Source organism: Notechis scutatus, chromosome 6, assembly GCF_049901735.1.
Source record: "Notechis scutatus isolate UNSWTSFEM ecotype Mainland chromosome 6, rNotScu1.2, whole genome shotgun sequence".
Taxonomy (NCBI): Eukaryota; Metazoa; Chordata; class Lepidosauria; order Squamata; family Elapidae; genus Notechis; species Notechis scutatus.
The window spans coordinates 32,033,629-32,052,111 of NC_142014.1; the positions used below are offsets into that span (position 1 = coordinate 32,033,629).

Below are 18,483 nucleotides of genomic sequence, written 5' to 3' on the forward strand. Positions count from 1 at the left end.
ACTGAAGATGGTGTTTGATTTCGTTGTACGAGGTGCAATGACAATAAAGTAAACTAGAAACTAAAAAATACAGCAGTGCCCACATTTTTCTTTTTCCACACAAATGAAGTGGAAGAAGGCCAGGAATGATCCATGTTTGTGACCGATGCCATTTTTATCTTTGGGATGCAGGTCCACGGAGACGCTTCATTCTCCGGCCAAGGGATTGTTCCGGAAACGTTCACTCTTTCCAACCTGCCCCATTTTAGAACCGGGGGAAGCGTTCACCTCATCGTAAATAACCAACTGGGCTACACCACCCCGGCAGAGCGAGGACGGTCCTCCTTGTATTGTAGTGATATCGGTAGGTCTCGCGGGATTCCAGAAAGAATTGGTTAAAAATGCAGAAAACTGGAATTAGACGCTGATCAAGTAAAAATCCATGTGGTTCAACACAGGCAGAATCTAAAGAGGACAATTGATCCCTGCCAGTGGTGATATGTTACCGGTTCAGCCCGGTTCGGCCCAACTGATTGCCAAAATTCCTACCGGTTCGGCCGAACTGGTAGTAAAAAAAAATCCCCCGACACTCAGCTGAGAGGAGAAAGAAGAGAAAAGAGCAGGATTGGCCCTCCCACCGACCCCTGTGCTTTTCTCTTCTTTCTCCTCTCAGCTGATTGGCGCTGCAGTCTCAGCTGGTGTGTGGAAAGTTGGGTGCATGCATTAGGTGCGCGTGCGATCACCGAACCGATAGTTGGTGAGGTAGGATCCCACTGCTGATCCCTGCACCTTGTGATGGGTCAGGTGGGGTCACCAGTGAGAGTCTTGTGATGGGTCAGTTGTGGGTCACAACTGAAGGTCTTGTGATGGGGAGGTCACCACAGGTGAGAGTCACCTCCGGTGAGGAGGGTCTTGTGAGGGTCAGGTGTGGGTCGTGTCAAGTGAGGGTCTTGTGATGAGTCAGGTCTAGGTCACCAGTGAGGGTGTTGTGATGAGGAGGTCACCTCAGGTATGGGTCGTGTCAAATGAGGGTCTTGTGATGGAGAGGTCACCTCAGGTGAGGGTCTCATGAGGGTCAGGTATGGGTCATGTCAAGTGAGGGTCTTGTGATGGGTGAGATATGGGTCAAAAGTGAAGGTCTTTTTATGGGTCTTGAGATAAGGAGATTACCTCAGGTTCATGGTCATTGGGAGGTGAACTTCTGGTGGAGGCGAAGGGGGAATTGTGTGGATTGGTTCAGAGCCGCTGCTGTCTCTGGTTGGCTTTGCGGTTGATTTCAATTCTGAGGGGTTTCGTAGGCTGGTTGTAGGTCAATGTATCTGTTGGTGGAATTGCTTGTGGAGTGCCCGGCTTCGATGAACTCACGAGCGTGGCGGCAGGTAGCGTGGTTGACAATTTTTGTGTTGCTCCTGTCAAACTGGTGCTGTTTGGTGTCGGTGTGGGTAGAAATTAAGGATTAGGGATTGTAACATTGTCACCTGAGGTGACTCTCATCTGACCCTCACAAGACCCTCACCTGAGGTGACTTTCACCTGAGGTGATCTCCCCAACACAGCCAATGTTGGTTTTCACTTGACGTGATCTTTGTCCCATGTAGAATCACTATGGTTTCAGGTGATCTTGTAGTTTTGTTCCTGAATTGGAAGGAGGAAACTCCCCCAAAACAGGAGTTCTAGCTGACCAGACGATCCCAGAGATTTGGGTTTCGTGGAGTCCTCTTTGGTACATCTTCACCTCCTTCTCTCTCTCTTCTCCATGTTAGGTAAGATAGTTGGCTGTGCTGTTGTCCACGTGAATGGAGACGACCCGGAAGAAGTTCTCAGAGCTGCCCGACTGGCCGTGGAGTACCAGAGACTTTTCCGGAAGGATGTGATTGTGGATCTTCTCTGCTATCGGCAGTGGGGTCACAATGAACTCGATGAGCCCTTTTTCACCAACCCCACCATGTATAAAATAATTAGGTACCGTTTAATTCCAACTGGAAGAGCTGTTGACCATGGAAGCACCACCCAGAAGGGTGGGAGATTCATCCTTACCAGGTGTCTTTGAGAAGAAGACAGAGGCCCATCCGTTGGGCATGCTTGAATTTAAATACTTTTGCACACTTGCAGTATTCCTGTGATTACAAGGTCATAAAAAGGGATTTTTTAAAATTGTTTCTATGTGTGGACTTCAATTCTCAGAATTCACTCGCCAGCCTTCCCAGAAGTCCACACATCATAAAACCAACTAAGATTGAGAATTGCTGTTCGGGAATTCTGGGAATTAAAATCCAAGAGCATAAAACTGGCTAAGATTGAGATACAATGAGTGGGAATTCTGGGAATTGAAATCCATGCATCTTAAAATGGCTGAGATTGAGAAACGATGGGTGGGAATTCTGGGAATTGAAATCCATACATCTTAAAATGGCTGAGATTGAGATACAGTGGGTCAGAATTCTGGGAATTGAAATCCATACATCTTAAAACGGCTGAGATTGAGATACAGTGGGTGGGAATTCTGGGAATTGAAATCCATACATCTTAAAATGGCTGAGATTTGGGAAGTAAAAGCTCATTTCTCGCCTTATTGTGTCTTGTTTTGCCGGATAGATCCCGGAAAAGCATCCCGGATACTTACGCGGAGGGCCTGGTAGCTGAGGGACTTACAACCGAGCAGGAAATATCGGAGATCAAAACTTCCTATTACTCCAAGCTCAACGAACATCTCGCCACCATGGCTATGTATGTGCCTCTGTGCCCCAACCTTCAGGACCACTGGACCGGCCTGGTGGAGCCCATGCCAAGAGTCACAACATGGGACACCGGTATTCCAGTCCCGCTCCTCCAATTTGTCGGGGTCAAGTCGGTGGAAGTGCCTGAAGAATTACAACTACACAACCACATCCTGAAGACGCATGCTCAGGTTTGACATCCTCAAATACAACTCCATAGTCGTGCAGAAGATTGTCCAGGCAGTCCTTACGACTGCAATGGAGCCCAAAGGTTCTGTTGCTAAGCGAGACATGGGTCAAGAGAGTTTTACCGCATTTTACGACCTTTCTCATAAGCGAATCACTGCTGTCATTAAGTTAGTCACCCAGTTGTTAAGTGAATCAGGCTTCCCCCACTGCATCCATCATAAATATGAGTCAGTTGCCAAGTGTTTGTTGTCATTAATTTACCTCAAGTATTGGATTGTGAGGTAAAAATGCATTTTGTAAGACTTGCTCTTCCGTATCGGAGGAGATTCTCCATCATTCAGGATATGGTTGTCCCAAAGGTACTTTTTTCCCAAAAGGCAACTGGACTTTCTCATTTTTCTTTCTCTTTAGAAAATGTTTCGCTTCTCATCCAAGAAGCTTGTCCAGTTCTTCAGCTGACTTTGAAGGCAGCTGGGCTTTCTGGGTTTTTTCCTTGAAGAGGTTTCGCTTCTCATCCGCAGGAAGCTTCTTCAGTTCTCAAGGAAGGTTTTTCAAGTAAAAACGAAGTCCAGTTATTGGCCTTTTGAAAAAGCATCTTTGGGATTGCCGTTCCATGATATTTGAAATAAAAAAAAATAGGTGTTTGGTTTTAGGAACTAGTAATGTGTGCCCTAAAGGACATTTTGGTATCTTGACTTTGGAGTCTGAAATTTTATGGCTTTTAAGACATTATGTGAGGCATTGTGTTTATGTTAAAAATATCGTTAAATAATTTTAGTTTTCTGAACTAGCAGTAGGAATGGGAGGAACAAACTGTCCCCTTGAATGCATCCTATTTCAATTGACCTCATCTTAAAAGCAGACTAAATTTTAAAAATAGGTGGGTTTTTCAAGGCCAATCTCAAAAATATAGCTTCTTATTAGAATTGACCTGCTTTGAAAGTGGTTAGGATCACATTCAAGCAAGGAAGCCCGATTCAAGTCATTGGGGCTTAGTTCATTGTGCAAATGGCAGAGATGATGTACAGGTTATATGGTGTGTGTGTAATACACAATGAAGTTATGGTCTGTGTGCTGCCACTGGTTTCCCCGCCTTGCAATCGTATGCTATTATTTAGTTTTTCTGCAAAACTTAAGCAGGAAACTCCTAGACCTTTTGGTAATTGAAGTAACAAAATAATGATTTGCATTTATTTCTGTTCTGTTTCTGTTGTTTTCCTGTTCTGGTTCTGTTCCTGTCTTGTTATTGTTTTGTTTTGTTCTGCTCTGTTCCTGTTCTGTTTTGTTCTGTTCCATTCCTGTTCTGTTCCCATTCCTGTTCTATTCCTGTTCCTGTTCCTGCTTTGTTCTGTTCCTGTTTGGTTCCCATTCCTGTCCTGTTCTGCTCCTGTTTTTTTCTGTCTCTTTTGTTCTGATCGGTTCTGTTTCGGTTCTGGTTCTGTCCTATTCTGTTCTGCTCCTGCTCCTGTTTTGTTCCTGTTCTGTTCCTTTTCCTGTTTTGTCCCTCCTGTTTGTTCCTGTTCTGTTCCTATTCCTGTTTTGTTCCTGTCCTGTTGTGTTCTGCGTTGGGCGTGCAGTCACGAGTGTTGAAGATGGAGGAAGGAGTGAAATTAGACTGGGCCACTGCTGAAGCATTAGCTTTTGGTTCTCTACTGTGTCAAGGTAGGTCTTTAAAACATATAAAAGTTGCGTCCACTATTAAGCCAGGAAAGTAAACATAAATGGGGAAAACATATACAAAAAAGGGAACTCAGCTTGGCACAGTTCGCTGATTGTATCATTAAATTAATTAGAAGGGGAGATCTTTATGCCATTTGTGGAGAATTTAGACATCTTTCTAGCCCTTCGGAAAGTACTAATCTCGTTCTGGCTTCCTGCCAAATTTAGGCCGTGGGACGAGCCCCAGTTTTAGGCCCTCCGCAGAACCAGGGACCCAAATTTAAAAATAAAACTAAATGGATTCGGTTCTGATCTGGTTTTGCCAAGGTCCTGTCCACTTTTGGATAGCTGGGCCCACCGTTTAACCCAGCTAGATATACTTAATATGAATGATTTGAAAGCATGTTCCTTTTGACGAGTGGTTGGAAGCAGTGGGGAAAGCAGGTTAGTGGGGTGGGGAGGGAAGGGGATTTTGCAGTATCATTCCCTGCCACGCCCACCAAGCTATGCCCATCAAGCCACACTCACCAAGCCACGCTCACAGAACTGGTAATAAAAATTTTTGAATCCCACCACTGTGTTGACTTGCCATTAAACCAACACCTCCCCTATAAATAGGCCAAAAGAGATATTTAGAGTTTAAAAAAAAACTAGACAAAACACTTATTCTAGCAAGAAGGAGAAGACAAAACAGACCTCAAGATAGGTATAGAAGTCAAGCTTTCTTTTAGGGGCGTCCTTAGGAAGAAGCAAGTTCTTCCTCCTTCTGAACCTTTCAAATCATCATCAATTCTCACCCTAGATTTGCTTTCTACCAAGGTTTTAACATTCGTTTGAGTGGGCAAGACGTGGGCCGAGGGACATTCAGCCAGAGACATGCCATGTTGGTTTGCCAAGAGACCGGGGAAACCTACATCCCTTTGAACCACATGTCTGCCGATCAGAAGGGCTTCCTTGAGGTGAGAAAGGGAGGTTGGAACGAGAGGACTTCACCTCATGCTGCTTCACCTGGATTTCACACTGGGACAAAACTCCCTGGGTCACATAAGATTTATTTCCAGGTCGTCACACATTAGGTTGCCCTCTGAGAGCATGTGAGAATATTGTGTTGTAATTTGCTTTTCATGCCAGCTCATTCCACAGAGTTTCAGATGATGCACAGAGAGAGAGAGACAGAAGAGAAAGAGAAGAAAAAGAAAGGGAGGGAGGGAGGGAGGGAGGGAGAGAGAGAGAGAAGAGAAAAAGAAAGAGAGAAGAAGGAAAAGAAAGAGAGAAAGAGAAAGGGAGAGAGAAGAGAAAGAAAAAGGGAAGGAGAGGAGAAAGAGAAGAAGAAGAATATAGGAGGAGGAGAAAGGGAGAGAGAGAAGAGAAAGAAAGAAAGGGAGAGAGAGAGAAGAGAAAGAAGAGGAGGAGAAAGAGAAGAGAGAGGGAGAGAAAGAGAGGATAAAGAGAAGAGAAAGAAGAGGAAGGGAGAGAGAGAACAGAAAGAAAGGGAGAGAGAAATAGAAGACCACAAAGAGATAAAAAGAGGAAGAGAGAGAAAGAAACAGAAAAGGAGACAGAGAAGGAGAAAGAGAAAGGAGGAGAAAGAGAAAAGGGGGGGGGGAGAAAGGAAGAAAGAGATTCATACCCAAACCCCATCCTTGTCCTATAGATAAGAGTTACATTCTTGAAATTCCACATGAAAATCAGAGTTATTGAAGCATTGTTTCTAGGGAGAACATGTGAATTACAACAATGGGGACTTGCTAACACAACAAACATTGTGAGATGGAGGATATGGTTTTACATGATGGAGCTCGGGATAATGCAATGTGCTAATGCTCTCAGCTTTTTTCCCCTCCTTATTGTGCTTGGCTGAGTAGATAGCCCCATGAGGACTGCCTTTGACAAAAAATGGGTTTTACTTTCTTAGAAGTGTACAGGCAAATCCATAGAAAGATAATGCACAGATACAAATGTACATATGTACACATGCAGAGAGGCACCCAGACACTTAGATTTTAAATCTATGAACGTGTCAAGTTGGAGATACAAATAACAATTTCTATGTCATAAAAAATTGAGAATGAAATTTTATGCATGGAGGTTTTAGGTCTCATACAATATGAATCTTCCAGATAAATGTTTATCTGATTAGATCTTCTTTCTGCTGTAAGCTTCCTTCCTTCCTCCCTCCCTCCCTTCCTTCCTTGTCCTTCCTTCTATCCACCCTTCCATCCATCCCTCCATCCATGTTTGTCCTTCTTTTCTCCTTCCTTTTCTCATTTCTTCTCTCTTCCTCCTCACCCCTTCATCCATCCATTCATGTCATTCTGTCCATCCCTCCATCAACCGGTGTCTGTTCTTCCTTCCTTCTTCCTTCCTTCCTTCCTTCCTTCCTTCCTTCCTTCCTTCCTTCCTTCCTTCCTTCCTTCCTTCCATCCATCCATCCATCCATCCATCCATCCATCCATCCATCCATCCATCAGTGTCATCCGCCCATCCATGTCCTTCCTTCTTTCCTTCCTTCCTTTTCTCTTCCTCCTCACCCCTTCCTTCCATCCATCCCTCCATCAGTGTCATCTGTCCATCCATCCCTCTGTGTCCAGCCTCCCTCCCTCCCATCCATCAGCTTCTACAATTATTTTGTGTGTGTGTGTGTGTGTTCAGAGGGGCCTATTTCCGGCAAATATGCCAGCCGTTTCCCATTCTGCTGTCTCCCGTTCTCCACTAGGTGAGCAACAGCCCCCTGTCCGAAGAAGCGGTGCTCGGCTTTGAGTATGGGATGAGTATTGACAGCCCCAACCTGCTGCCCATTTGGGAGGCTCAGTTTGGGGATTTCTTCAACGGAGCTCAGATAATATTCGATACATTTATCTCTGGAGGTGAGACTCAGCTGCCTGTTGGGATAGAAAATATATTTACAGTTCTGGTTGAAGAAAAATATCTGTAGCTCAGGGTAGAAATGAAGAGTCCTCGGTGTTTCCTGAGCTTGGAGGCTTTCTTGGAGACGTTTCATAACCCAACTAGGTAACATCATCAGTGCCAAAAGGGAGTGTGGGGTAAGGAGGAGGAGGAGGAGGAGGAGAAAGACTGTAGGGTCCTTGGTGCTCTCTGAGCTTGGTGGCTCTCTTGGAGATGTTTCATGACCTAACTAGGGAACATCATCAGGGCCAAAAGAGAGTCTGAGGTTTTGCTTTAATACGTGGAAATAACAGCTAAGCAAATAGTTGTAAACGAAGGACTCCCTGCGTGCTATTTGGCAGATGCTAACAGTGTACCATTCTTGACATTGAATAACTTCTCATCTCTTTGATGATTAAAAGTAGGGGAATAGAAATTTATTAAAATACATAGGTAAACTTTGGTTAAGTGGAAATAAGGAAAAAAATATGATTAGGGATTGTATTGGAATATAAAGTATTTATAATGAGAGTATTTACCATGTAGATCTTAAATATATTAGTTTCATTTTATTTTTACTCTGTTTTGATTGTTTATTATATATCGGTCTAGGGTGATAATGATGTATAAAGTAAAATAAAATAGATGATAAGCTGAAAATGGAAATAATAGGGGATAAAGAATTGAAAATACGTGTGGATGAAATGACATTGACATTGAACTAATGAATTGAAATATGAAATGGAAATTTATCTAAAGATGAGGGAATGACTTGAGGTGATGTTAAAGAAGACAGATGGAAATGTAATTATGACTATGTATAAATGTTGTAATCTGGAATCACGTTGCTCACGTGAAGCGATATGTAAAAAATAAAAATAAAAAACCTTTATTTAAAAAAACCCAAAAAGAATAACTTCTCGTCTCCAGGGGAAGCCAAGTGGCTCCTGCAGAGTGGCCTGGTGGTTCTCCTTCCACACGGCTACGATGGGGCTGGGCCGGAACATTCTTCCTGTCGGGTTGAACGATTCTTGCAGGTAGCCAGAGTTTACGATCCTCTTTCTTCTTCAGATTCATGTTCCTGCAAAACCAACAACCCCCCAAAAACACCTCCTTAAATGTCTCCCATCCGTGTGTTCATTCTTTGTACAGGTAGTCCTTGAGATACGACCAAAATTGAGCCTAAAATATATGTTGTTAAGTGGGATGTGTGTTAAGTGAGTTTTGCCCCCATGTTACGACTTTTCTTGCCACGGTCGTTAAGCAAATCCGGCTTTCCCATTCTGACTTTGCTCGTTGGAAGGTCATAAAAGGGGATCACGTGAACCCCGGGACACGGCGACCGTCATAAATATAAGTCAGTTGCCAAAAGCCTGAATTGTGATCATAGGGCTGCTACAATGGTCATAACTGTGAAAAGGGGGCCTGTCACTTTTTTCAGCGTCGTTGTAACTTTGAACAGTCACTACATGAATTGCTGTAAATCGAGGACTTCCTGTATTCTGAATCCCTTGAAGGACACGTTTTGAAGCCAGGGTCTCCAACCTTGTGGACTTCGACTCCCAGAATTCCTCAGCTGGTGTGGGAGGAGCTAGAATTCTGGGAAAATTCCGAGGAGAATTTTGGGAGTCGAAGTCCACAAGTCTTAAAGTGGCCACGGCTGGAAACCCTTTTTTTAATTTTTTTTTAAAAATTATTTATACACTTTTTCTCTAAGGTATATATGTGTTTAATAAGCAGTGTATATTGTCTGGATCAATTAATTTATACAATATAATAATAATGTTATTGGTAACAACAATAATCATAATCATAACCATCAGAGTCAGTGAATGATATTTGTAATAAATTTTTAAATGTTCAGTTGAGTTGAGTTTCATGTTTAATGAATAAAAGTTTATAATAATAAAGATAAGGATGAGGATGTTTGTTACATTTTTAAATGTTCATTTGTCTGAGTATCATGTTTAATGAATAAAAGAGATAATAATATAATAATAAAAATAAAGATGAGGATGTTTGTGATACATTTTTAAATGTTCAGTTGACTGAGATACATATTTAATGAATAAAAGTTTATAACAATAACAATAATAATAATAGTCAGAATAGGGACAACTGTAATAATAATACTGAAGTTACTTATATCCAATCCAATTTTTGTATTCTTTACTTATACCGAGTGGAAACCCTTATTTTTAAAAGAGTTGATCCAATGTAGTGGTTTTCTTCTCCCCACAGATGTGTGATAGCTCCGAGGAAGGGATCGACGGTGACCACGTCAATATGTCCGTGGTCCATCCAACTACCCCGGCACAGTATTTCCACTTACTTCGGAGGCAGATGGTCCGAAACTTCCGGAAACCCCTCATTGTGGTATCGCCCAAAACTCTCCTTCGCTTACCTGTGAGTAGAAAGACTTCCTGGGGTGGTTGTCACCAGAGGTGGGCTGCTGATGGTTTGCGAACCAATAGTTAAGATTCGGCACAGTTCGGAGAACCGGCAAATCTCATAACCGGCTGGTCCCGCCCCCACTCATTTTTCGGCCTGTTTTTTGGGCAAAAATGGGCAAAAAAACCAGCCTGAAAATGGCCCCAAAACATCCTGAAAATAACTCAAGAAATGGCCTGAAAATGGCCCGAAAAACAGTCTGAAAATGGCTCGAAAAACAGTCTGAAAACAGCTAGAAAATGGCCCCAAAACATCCTGAAAACACCCCCCAAAACATCCTGAAAATGGCCCAGAGAACCAGCTGTTAAAAAACTTGCAGCCCACCACTGGTTGTCACTCTTCATCTTTTCATTTCTTTACAGCAGGGGGTCTTTTAAGACTTGTGGACTTCAATTCCCAGAATTCTGGGAGTTGAAGTCTACAAGTCTTAAAAAGTTTCCAGGTTTGGAGACCTCTGCTGGATGGGCAGTCCTTGACTTAGGACCGGGTTGCTTTATCAATCATTTAAAGTCACAGAGACGCCCCCAGAAAGTATTGACACCCCAAATTCGAAGTTCTGACAGCCACGATTTTCACATAAGTCGGGTGCTTGGCAGCCAGCTCTGCGTTTACGGCTGTTTGCATCGTCCCGAGGTCATACGACTACAATTCACAACATCTTTGGCCAGAAATGGGATTTTACGGCCAATTTCAAGCAACAACGACAACAAAAAATCCATTGAGGACAATGGGCTCGCTTAAAGACTGTGACGTTCACTTTACAACAAAACTGAGCTCATGTAGAGAGTAGCCTTGACACACACACACACACACACACACACAGAAGATCCATTAGCTGTTGTGGCGGAGCTGGTAGCAGATTCAGACAGTGAGGAGGTTGGGGAGGAACAGGGGCCAGTCCTGGAGTCTGGGGGAGGCTTGGATGAGGGCTCTGCGTCGGAGGCAGAGATGGGGCCAGGACCAACTGACAGTTATCAGCTGCCTCTGGAGTCAGAGATCAGTGGGGAAGAACAACAGCTGGAGCCTGTTCCCAGTGTGCACATGCACAGAGCTGCCAGGAGAAGGAAACAGCTAAGGAACAAGGGTTGACTCGGGAGTTAAGGCACAGGTAGATGGTGAATGGCCCCTCCCATAGGGAATAAAAGGGGAGTGGGGTTTCAAGGAGACAATTAGTTCAATTCATTAGGGTGAAGATCTGTTCCTGAGTTCTTGCTAAGTCATTGCTGCTACAGTGTGGCATTTGGAAGCTATCAGCCTGGCAACTCTCCCAGCCTGATAAAGGTCTGTAGTTGTGAACTCTCTTGAAAGACTGTTTGCCAGGACTTTGCTGGAGAGGAATTCCCTTTAACCTGAATAAAAGGGGTTTTATTGGGACGAGGAGTCGGCTTCGTGATATTGGGAAGGTCTAGGTCAGAACATTAGCAAAGGAACAGAGAAGGCTCTTTTGGGACCAGAAATGATGAGTAGAACATCAGAAGAAAGTCTTTCAAAACCTTGGCCTGTCCCTGTTTTCCCCATCCTGTCTCAAATATAGGGAGTCCTCGACTTACGACTGAAATGGAGCCCGAAATTGTTGTTAAGTGAATCATTCATTAAGTGAGTTTTGCCCCATTTTTCTTGCCATGGTTGTTAAGTGAATCACTGCAGTTAAGTTAGTAACATGGTTGTTAAGTGAATCTTTGGACTTTGCTCATCAGAAGGTCGCAAAAGGGGATCATGTGACCCCCCCGGGACACTGCGACTGTTGTATGTACAAGTTAGTGGCCAAGTATCTGAATTTTGATGACGTGACCGTGGGGGTGCTGTAGCGGTCATAAGTGTGAAAAACAGTCCTAAGTCACATTTTTCAATGCTGTTGTAACTTTGAACGGTCACTAAATGAACTATTGTAAGCTGAACACTACCTGTATATAATATTTATATGTTTTCCCATCTTATTCATTGCCTAGACTGCTGTGTCAAGCTTACTAGAAATGGCCCCAGGAACCACATTCAAACCTGTCATTGGTGATTCAACAGTAGATCCTAAAAGGTAACTTGGTTATTTATGTATGTAGTGTTGTTGGTTGGTTGGTTGGGTTGGGTTGGTTGGTTGGTTAGTTGCAGAGGTGGTATTCAGCAGGTTCTTACCAGTTCTGGAGAACCGGTAGCGGAAATTTTGAATAGTACAGAGAACCAGCAAATGCCACCTCTGACTGGAGATTTTACAGTATCCTTCCCCTGCCACACCCACCAAGCCACGCCCACAAAACTGGTAGTAAAATAAAAAAAGAATCCTACCACTGGTTGGTTGGGTTTGTTGGTTGGGTTGGGTTGGGTGGGTTGGTTTGTTGGTTGGGTTGGTTTGGTTGAGTTGGTTGGGTTGGTTGGTTGGTTGTTTGGTTGGGTTGGATTGGTTGGATGGTTGGTTGGTTGGGTTGGTTGGTTGGTTGGTTGGGTTGGTTGGTTGGTTGGTTGGTTGTTTGGTTGGTTGGTTGGTTGGTTGGGTTGGTTGATTGATTGGTTGTTTGGTCGGTTGATCAGTCCATCCATCCATCTGTCCATTCGTTCATTTTACTTAGAAAATTTATATAACCACCCACCCAACTTATTCCTGACATCTCTGGGCGACTTATAAGTTTAAAACTCCCAATAAACCAGAAAAAAATTTAACAACTGTGTTCGCTTAATGACTGAATTAACAAGCAGGCTTCACTTTATGGGCTCTCTTGTGTTGGAAATAATTCCGTTCTTCCTGCTCCTTAGTGTCAGCAAGGTGATTCTCTGTTCTGGCAAGCATTATTACACTTTGGCCAAACACCGAGAGCTGCTTGAAGAAAAGAAGCACACCACTGCCATTGTGAGATTAGAAGAATTGTGTCCTTTCCCTCTTGAAGCTCTGCGACAAGAGATGAACAAGTTCACTAATGCCAAAGGTTAGCAGACTCTATGTCAGTTACAGTGGCACTGAAAAAAGTGACTTATGACCGTTTTTCGCACTTACGACTTCTGCAGCCATCCCCATGGTCGTGTGATGTACATTTGGATGCTTGACAACTGGTTCATATTTACGACGGTCAGCATGTCCTGGGATGACACGGTCCCCTTTTACGACCTTTTGGCAAGCAAAGTCAATGGGAAAACCCAATTCACTTAACAACCGTGTTACCAACTGAACGATTGCGGTGATTCACCTAACGTGAAATGTGGCGAGAAAAGTCGTAAAACGGGGCAAAACTCAGTCAACAAATTTCTGACTTGGCAATATACATTTTGGGCTAAAGGGGGAACTTTTGTTTTGCAGCTTTTGTCTGGAGTCAGGAAGAACCTCAGAACATGGGGCCCTGGACATTTGTCTCCCCAAGGTTTGAAAAGCAACTGGCTTGTAAGGTAAAAATTCAAGATTTCTTTTTTTAAAATATATATATTTATTTATTTTGTTCTACACAAGGTTAAAATACGAAATACAAAACTCAAAAAAACCAACAACAACCCAACACTGCCCCAAAACACAAAGCAATCAAAACATTACAATAGAAATATTAGAGTAGAGCAGAACAGAAATAGAACAGAACTGTATAGATTTAGATTTAGAATAGGTTCAGAATTAGAATTAGAATAGATTTAGATTTAGAATTAGAATAGAACAGAACGGAATGCAGAATAGAATCGAGTAGAGTAGAGTAGAGTAGAATCGATGGAATGGAATGGAGTAAAACAGAGGAGAGAAAAATAGAGAATAATAGAATAGAATAGAATAGAATAGAATAGAATAGAATAGAATAGAATAGAATAGAATAGAATAGAATAGAATAGAATAGAATAGAATGAGGAAAGGAATAGAACAGAACAGATCAGAATAGAATAGAATAAAATAGAAGAAAGGAAAGGAAAGGAAAGGAAAGGAAAGAAAGGAAAGGAAAGGAAAGGAAAGGAAAGGAAAGGAAAATAGGATAGGATAGGATAGGATAGGATAGGATAGAACAGAATGGTGGAAAGGAAAATGGAGTGGAATGGAATAGAATAGAACAGAACAGAATGCAGAATAGAATAGAATAGAATAGAATAGAATAGAATAGAATAGAATAGAATAGAATAGAATAGAATAGAATAGAATAGAAAACCTTTATTGTCATTGCATTCTACGAATACAATGAAATTTGAAAGCTACCCCAGCACAGTGCCCCAAACACCACATCACAATCACATTACAGAGTTTAAAAATTAAAATAATTATAATAATAATAGGACTAGATCATAATGGAATAGAACAGAGGAAAGAAAAAAAGAATAGAATAGAGGAGAGGAAAGGAAAGGAAAGGAAAATAGGATAGGATAGGATAGGATAGAACAGAACAATAGAACAGAACCGTGGAAAGGAGAATGGAATGGAATGGAATGGAATAGAAAAGAGAATAGAATAGAATAGAATAGAGAATAGAATAAAGAATAAAGAATAGAGTAGAATAGCACAGAACATGGAATGGAATGGAATAGAATAGAGGAAAGGAAAATAGAATAGAATAGAAATAAAAGTAGAATTCTTTATTGACCAAGTGCGATTGTACACAGAAGGAATTTGTCTCTGGTGCATGTGGTCTCATACAAGCAACCAAGGGATAAATCATGATCATAAATAATCCTCATAAAACACATTCATCCTAACCTAAATCATAAGATACAACCATTAGTGATAGTCATAGGAATACTAAGCAAGCAATCAACACAAACCACACTAGGATAGTAAAGAAAGCAACACAAATCGTAAGATACAAGCAAAAAAGGGCATCCGAAAAGAAAGAAAGAAAGAAATATCTGAGGAGCTGCAGAATTGCAGCCCGAATCTCCAGCGTCTTTTTAACCCCAGTTGACAAAAAGGGACCAGGGTCTAATGTTGCCTCTTTTGCACTTCCTCCCAGCTCAGCCTTGTCAGCCGACCCGCCTTGCCAGCCCCTGCCGTGGGCATTGGAGTGCTGCACCAGAAACAACAGCAAAATCTCCTCACCGAAACGTTCGCTTGAAGGCTTAACCCACTGTGGGACTTTTGCTGTTAACAACGAGGCCTGGAAAGCAAAAAAAGAAAAAAGAAAAAATCCAAAACTCAAAAAAACTTCTTCTTTTTTTTTTTTACTCTTGAGGTTCTATGCTACCGAAATGAATTTGGCCAAACCGGAGTTATAAAACGGGAGTTTTTCTCTCTTCCTTTTCCTTGCAGATGTCCAATTCTGCCAGTGCAAATTCCTGGGATTTAAACAGGGGTGCAATTCAACCAATGTAACAACCAGTTCAGTGAGCCCGCACATGCAGAACATTTGCTACTGATAACAGATAATCAGAGTTGGAAGGAACCTTGTAGGTCATCTAGTCCAACCCCCTGCCCAAGCAGGAGACCCTACACCAATTCTGGCAGATGGGAGTCCAATCTCTTCTTGAAAGCTTCCAGGGATGAAGCTCTCAGGCAACTTTTGTTCCATGGGTTGACTGTTCTCACTGTCAGAAAGTTTCTCCTGATTTCCAGGTTGAATCTCTCCTTGTTCAGTTTCCATCCATTATTCCTTATCTGGCCTTCGGGTGCCTCAGAGAATAGCTTGACCTCCTCCTCATCTCTGGGGCAGCCTCTCAAATATTGGAAGACTGCTATCCTGTCTCCCCTGGTCCTTCTCTTCCCTAGACTAGCCAGGCCCAGTTCCTGTAACCGTTCTTCATATGTTTTAGCCTCCAGTCCCCTCATCATCCTGGTTGCTCTTCTCTGCACTTTTTCTAGAGTCTCAACATCTTTTTTGATAGTCTGGTGACCAAAACTGGATGCAGTACTCTAGGTGTGGCCTTACTAAGGCTTTATAGAGTGGTATTAGTACCTCCCTTGATCTGGATTGTATCCCTCTGTTAATGCAATTTAGGATTGCATTGGCTTTTTTATTTTTACTGACCTTCTCCAGCAATCTCTGTGTGTTAAACCAGTGATTCCCCAACCTTTTTTATGCCGCGGCCCGGTACTGGCATCAGCTGGGCACGATCCGGCATGTGGCGCCGCTATCTTTTGATGAAAAGTGCTTCCGGTGAGCTTTCTACCCGGAAAAGCTCACCGGAAGCACTTTTCATCAAAAAAGATGGCGGCGCCCAGCAAACCAATGGCCCGGTAGGACTTGTTCCATGGACCGGTACCGGTCCGCGGACCGGTGGTTGGGGACCCCTGTGTTAAACAGCTGATGTCCAAATCAGCTGAACTTGCAAACCAGGATATAAAGCACAGACTAGAGCCCCAGCCGCTTGGGGGGTGGGGGGCAACAGCTGACCATCGGAGCAAACTGATTCTGATCATCAGAGCGAACCGGTAGAATCTCACCCTTGGATTTAAACCTGTTTACATTTCTCCGCCTTCGCACCGACGGGTGAGCGTGGAGAATAGACCAACCGTTTTTTAAACCAGTACAATGATTTTTATCGAAGTTCTTAAATCATATTACAATGCAGCAGGGGATCATCCTGTTTAGCTGGCTTGCCTGTGGCATTACAAACCAAACTGTAGGATTTAGTGTTTTCCATTAAAACAAAAAATAACCCAGGGGTGAATTTCTCAGAAAGAATTTCTTAAAAGTAGTTTTTCTGAGACCTGTAGAATAATTTATGACAGTTGATCTGCCTTTGGCAACAAAGGTGAAGTGTCTGTAAACCACAGAAAATCAGGGAATTTTTAAATGCAGGAATTATACAGCTCTGATTGCAAAAACAAGCCCTGTTATATGGGTGCACTTTAACCATCTAAAAGCTGCATAGGCCTACTTTATGCAAATAAAAACATTAATCTGGGTTATGTCCTTTTGGATTCCAGACAGTGGAATAATGTTGCTCAACAATTCTCGTCAGAAAAAAAATAATTTTTATGTACAAAGTATGGTTATGGGTGCCATGTGCCAGCCTTAAATTTATTTTATGAAGTACTTAAATATGAAGCTATACATTTTCCATCCATAGTCCAAAGTACAAATATTTTCACCAACATCTTTACTGGTTCCTTAGAGTTGAAATTGATTATGAAAGGGTTTTTTTGCCATCTAATCAATGCCATCTTATCAACCACATACACAGATTTTTTTGGGGGGGGGAGATTTGAAATGGAGAAAATATAAATTGAAAACTGCAACTGTGTAATGAATTATAGTAGGTTCTGTTCTCACATCTATAAAATGGGATTAAATTGATATTCTGTATGATGAAATAATGCGGGTGTAAAATATCATTTTTTTCTCCCTTTTATTTGGTTTGCTGTGAATGCCTTAATTGTATTTTCTGTACCTGCAACCAAAATGTTTTAGGAACTGTGACAATTGATTTCTTTTCAAATCTTTTCATGTTTCCAAACTAACATTTATCGCACTACCCCAAATGCATTTTCTGTTTCTTTATTGCCTTGAAAGATCTGATCCCAGAAAATCCTTGTATCTTTAGCGATTTGGGGCTGAAAGGAATTTCTCAAGGATGATTTTTAAGTTTGGATAAGAGAGAAGGCCACCAGGTCAAAGAAATCACTCTGCAGAGCAAACTGCTATTTGAATTCCGAGTTCTTGAATTGAAAATTGCCACTAAATCCAACTCCTGCTTAATAAAAAATTCAAGCATCCTTGATAGATGCGTTCTTGTTTTCTGTTTGAAGAAAAACTGGTTTTTACTGTTGTTGCTGTAACTCTTTTTCAGAGGGAAGCAAAGACATGGTCTTGAATATCAACATACACCACTGTAATAAAACTGAAATATCAAAGTTACATGGAGTCTTGAATCTTTCTCTTATTTTAATAATAAAAAGCTGGTTTTTATGTCTAACTGATAAGCAGAAAAGTTGTCCTACAAACTATGGTGTCTCTCTTTATTTTTGTCCCATGAGCATAAAAATACAGATATTACAATCTGTACTTTACTTACGACCACAACTGAGCCCCAAACGTGGTGTGTGTGTGTGTGTGTGTGGATGGGTGAGTGGGTGGGTGTGGATGAATGAATGAAACATAGCTGACAACTCTATGCTGAGAAAATAAAATAATTATAAAAATCAGATGTGGTAGGACGAAGAATTCAGAGACGGGCAGGAAGACCCAACCAAGATTCTCTGCAAATATCCATTTATTTTTAAGAAATGCATCCGATGCTGCACAATCTGCCTCTGATGCAGCCAGGCCCCTCCCTTCCTTCCCTTTTCTTTCCTTCCTTCCCTTTTCTTTCAGTCCTTCCCTTCCCTTCCCTTTCCTTCCTTCTTCCCTTCCCCTTTCTTTCCTTCCTTCCCTTTTCTTTCAGTCCTTCCCTTTCCTTCCATTCCTTCTTTCCCTTTCCTTCCTTCCTTTCCTTCCTTTCCTTCCCCTTCCTTCCCTTTCCTTTCCTTCCTCCCTTTTTTTCTTTCCTTTTTTTCCTTCCTTCTTCCCTTTCCTTCCCTTCCCTTCCTTCCTTCCTTCCCTCCCTCCCTTTCCCTTTCTTTCTTCCTTCCTTCCGCATTACATCTCCCCTCCTTAACACAGATGATGATGCACAGCTCCTCCGTGGGCTCCAAAAGATCTGGACACCCCCAGCCAGGCCCAGCACAGGTAGTCCTCGACTTAAAAACAACCACAATGGAGACCAGGATTTATGCTGCC

General features: G+C 42.3%; 1 protein-coding gene across 1 annotated transcript in view; it reads left to right on the top strand.

Annotated features, from left to right (window-relative positions):
* DHTKD1 (dehydrogenase E1 and transketolase domain containing 1) overlaps positions 1–17,622 on the top strand; it is a 30,852-nt gene extending 13,230 nt beyond the window's left edge. The window contains exons 6-18 of the mRNA XM_087967880.1: positions 172–343; positions 1,742–1,940; positions 2,574–2,886; positions 4,462–4,546; positions 5,363–5,502; positions 7,260–7,410; positions 8,360–8,466; positions 9,671–9,835; positions 11,830–11,912; positions 12,626–12,795; positions 13,164–13,249; positions 14,779–15,819; positions 16,066–17,622. Coding sequence (XP_087824006.1) covers positions 172–343; positions 1,742–1,940; positions 2,574–2,886; positions 4,462–4,546; positions 5,363–5,502; positions 7,260–7,410; positions 8,360–8,466; positions 9,671–9,835; positions 11,830–11,912; positions 12,626–12,795; positions 13,164–13,249; positions 14,779–14,880 — 1,773 coding nt within the window. The 3' untranslated portion in view covers positions 14,881–15,819; positions 16,066–17,622. The remainder of the gene's footprint in view (positions 1–171; positions 344–1,741; positions 1,941–2,573; positions 2,887–4,461; positions 4,547–5,362; positions 5,503–7,259; positions 7,411–8,359; positions 8,467–9,670; positions 9,836–11,829; positions 11,913–12,625; positions 12,796–13,163; positions 13,250–14,778; positions 15,820–16,065) is intronic.
* Positions 17,623–18,483: the final 861 nt, after the last annotated feature.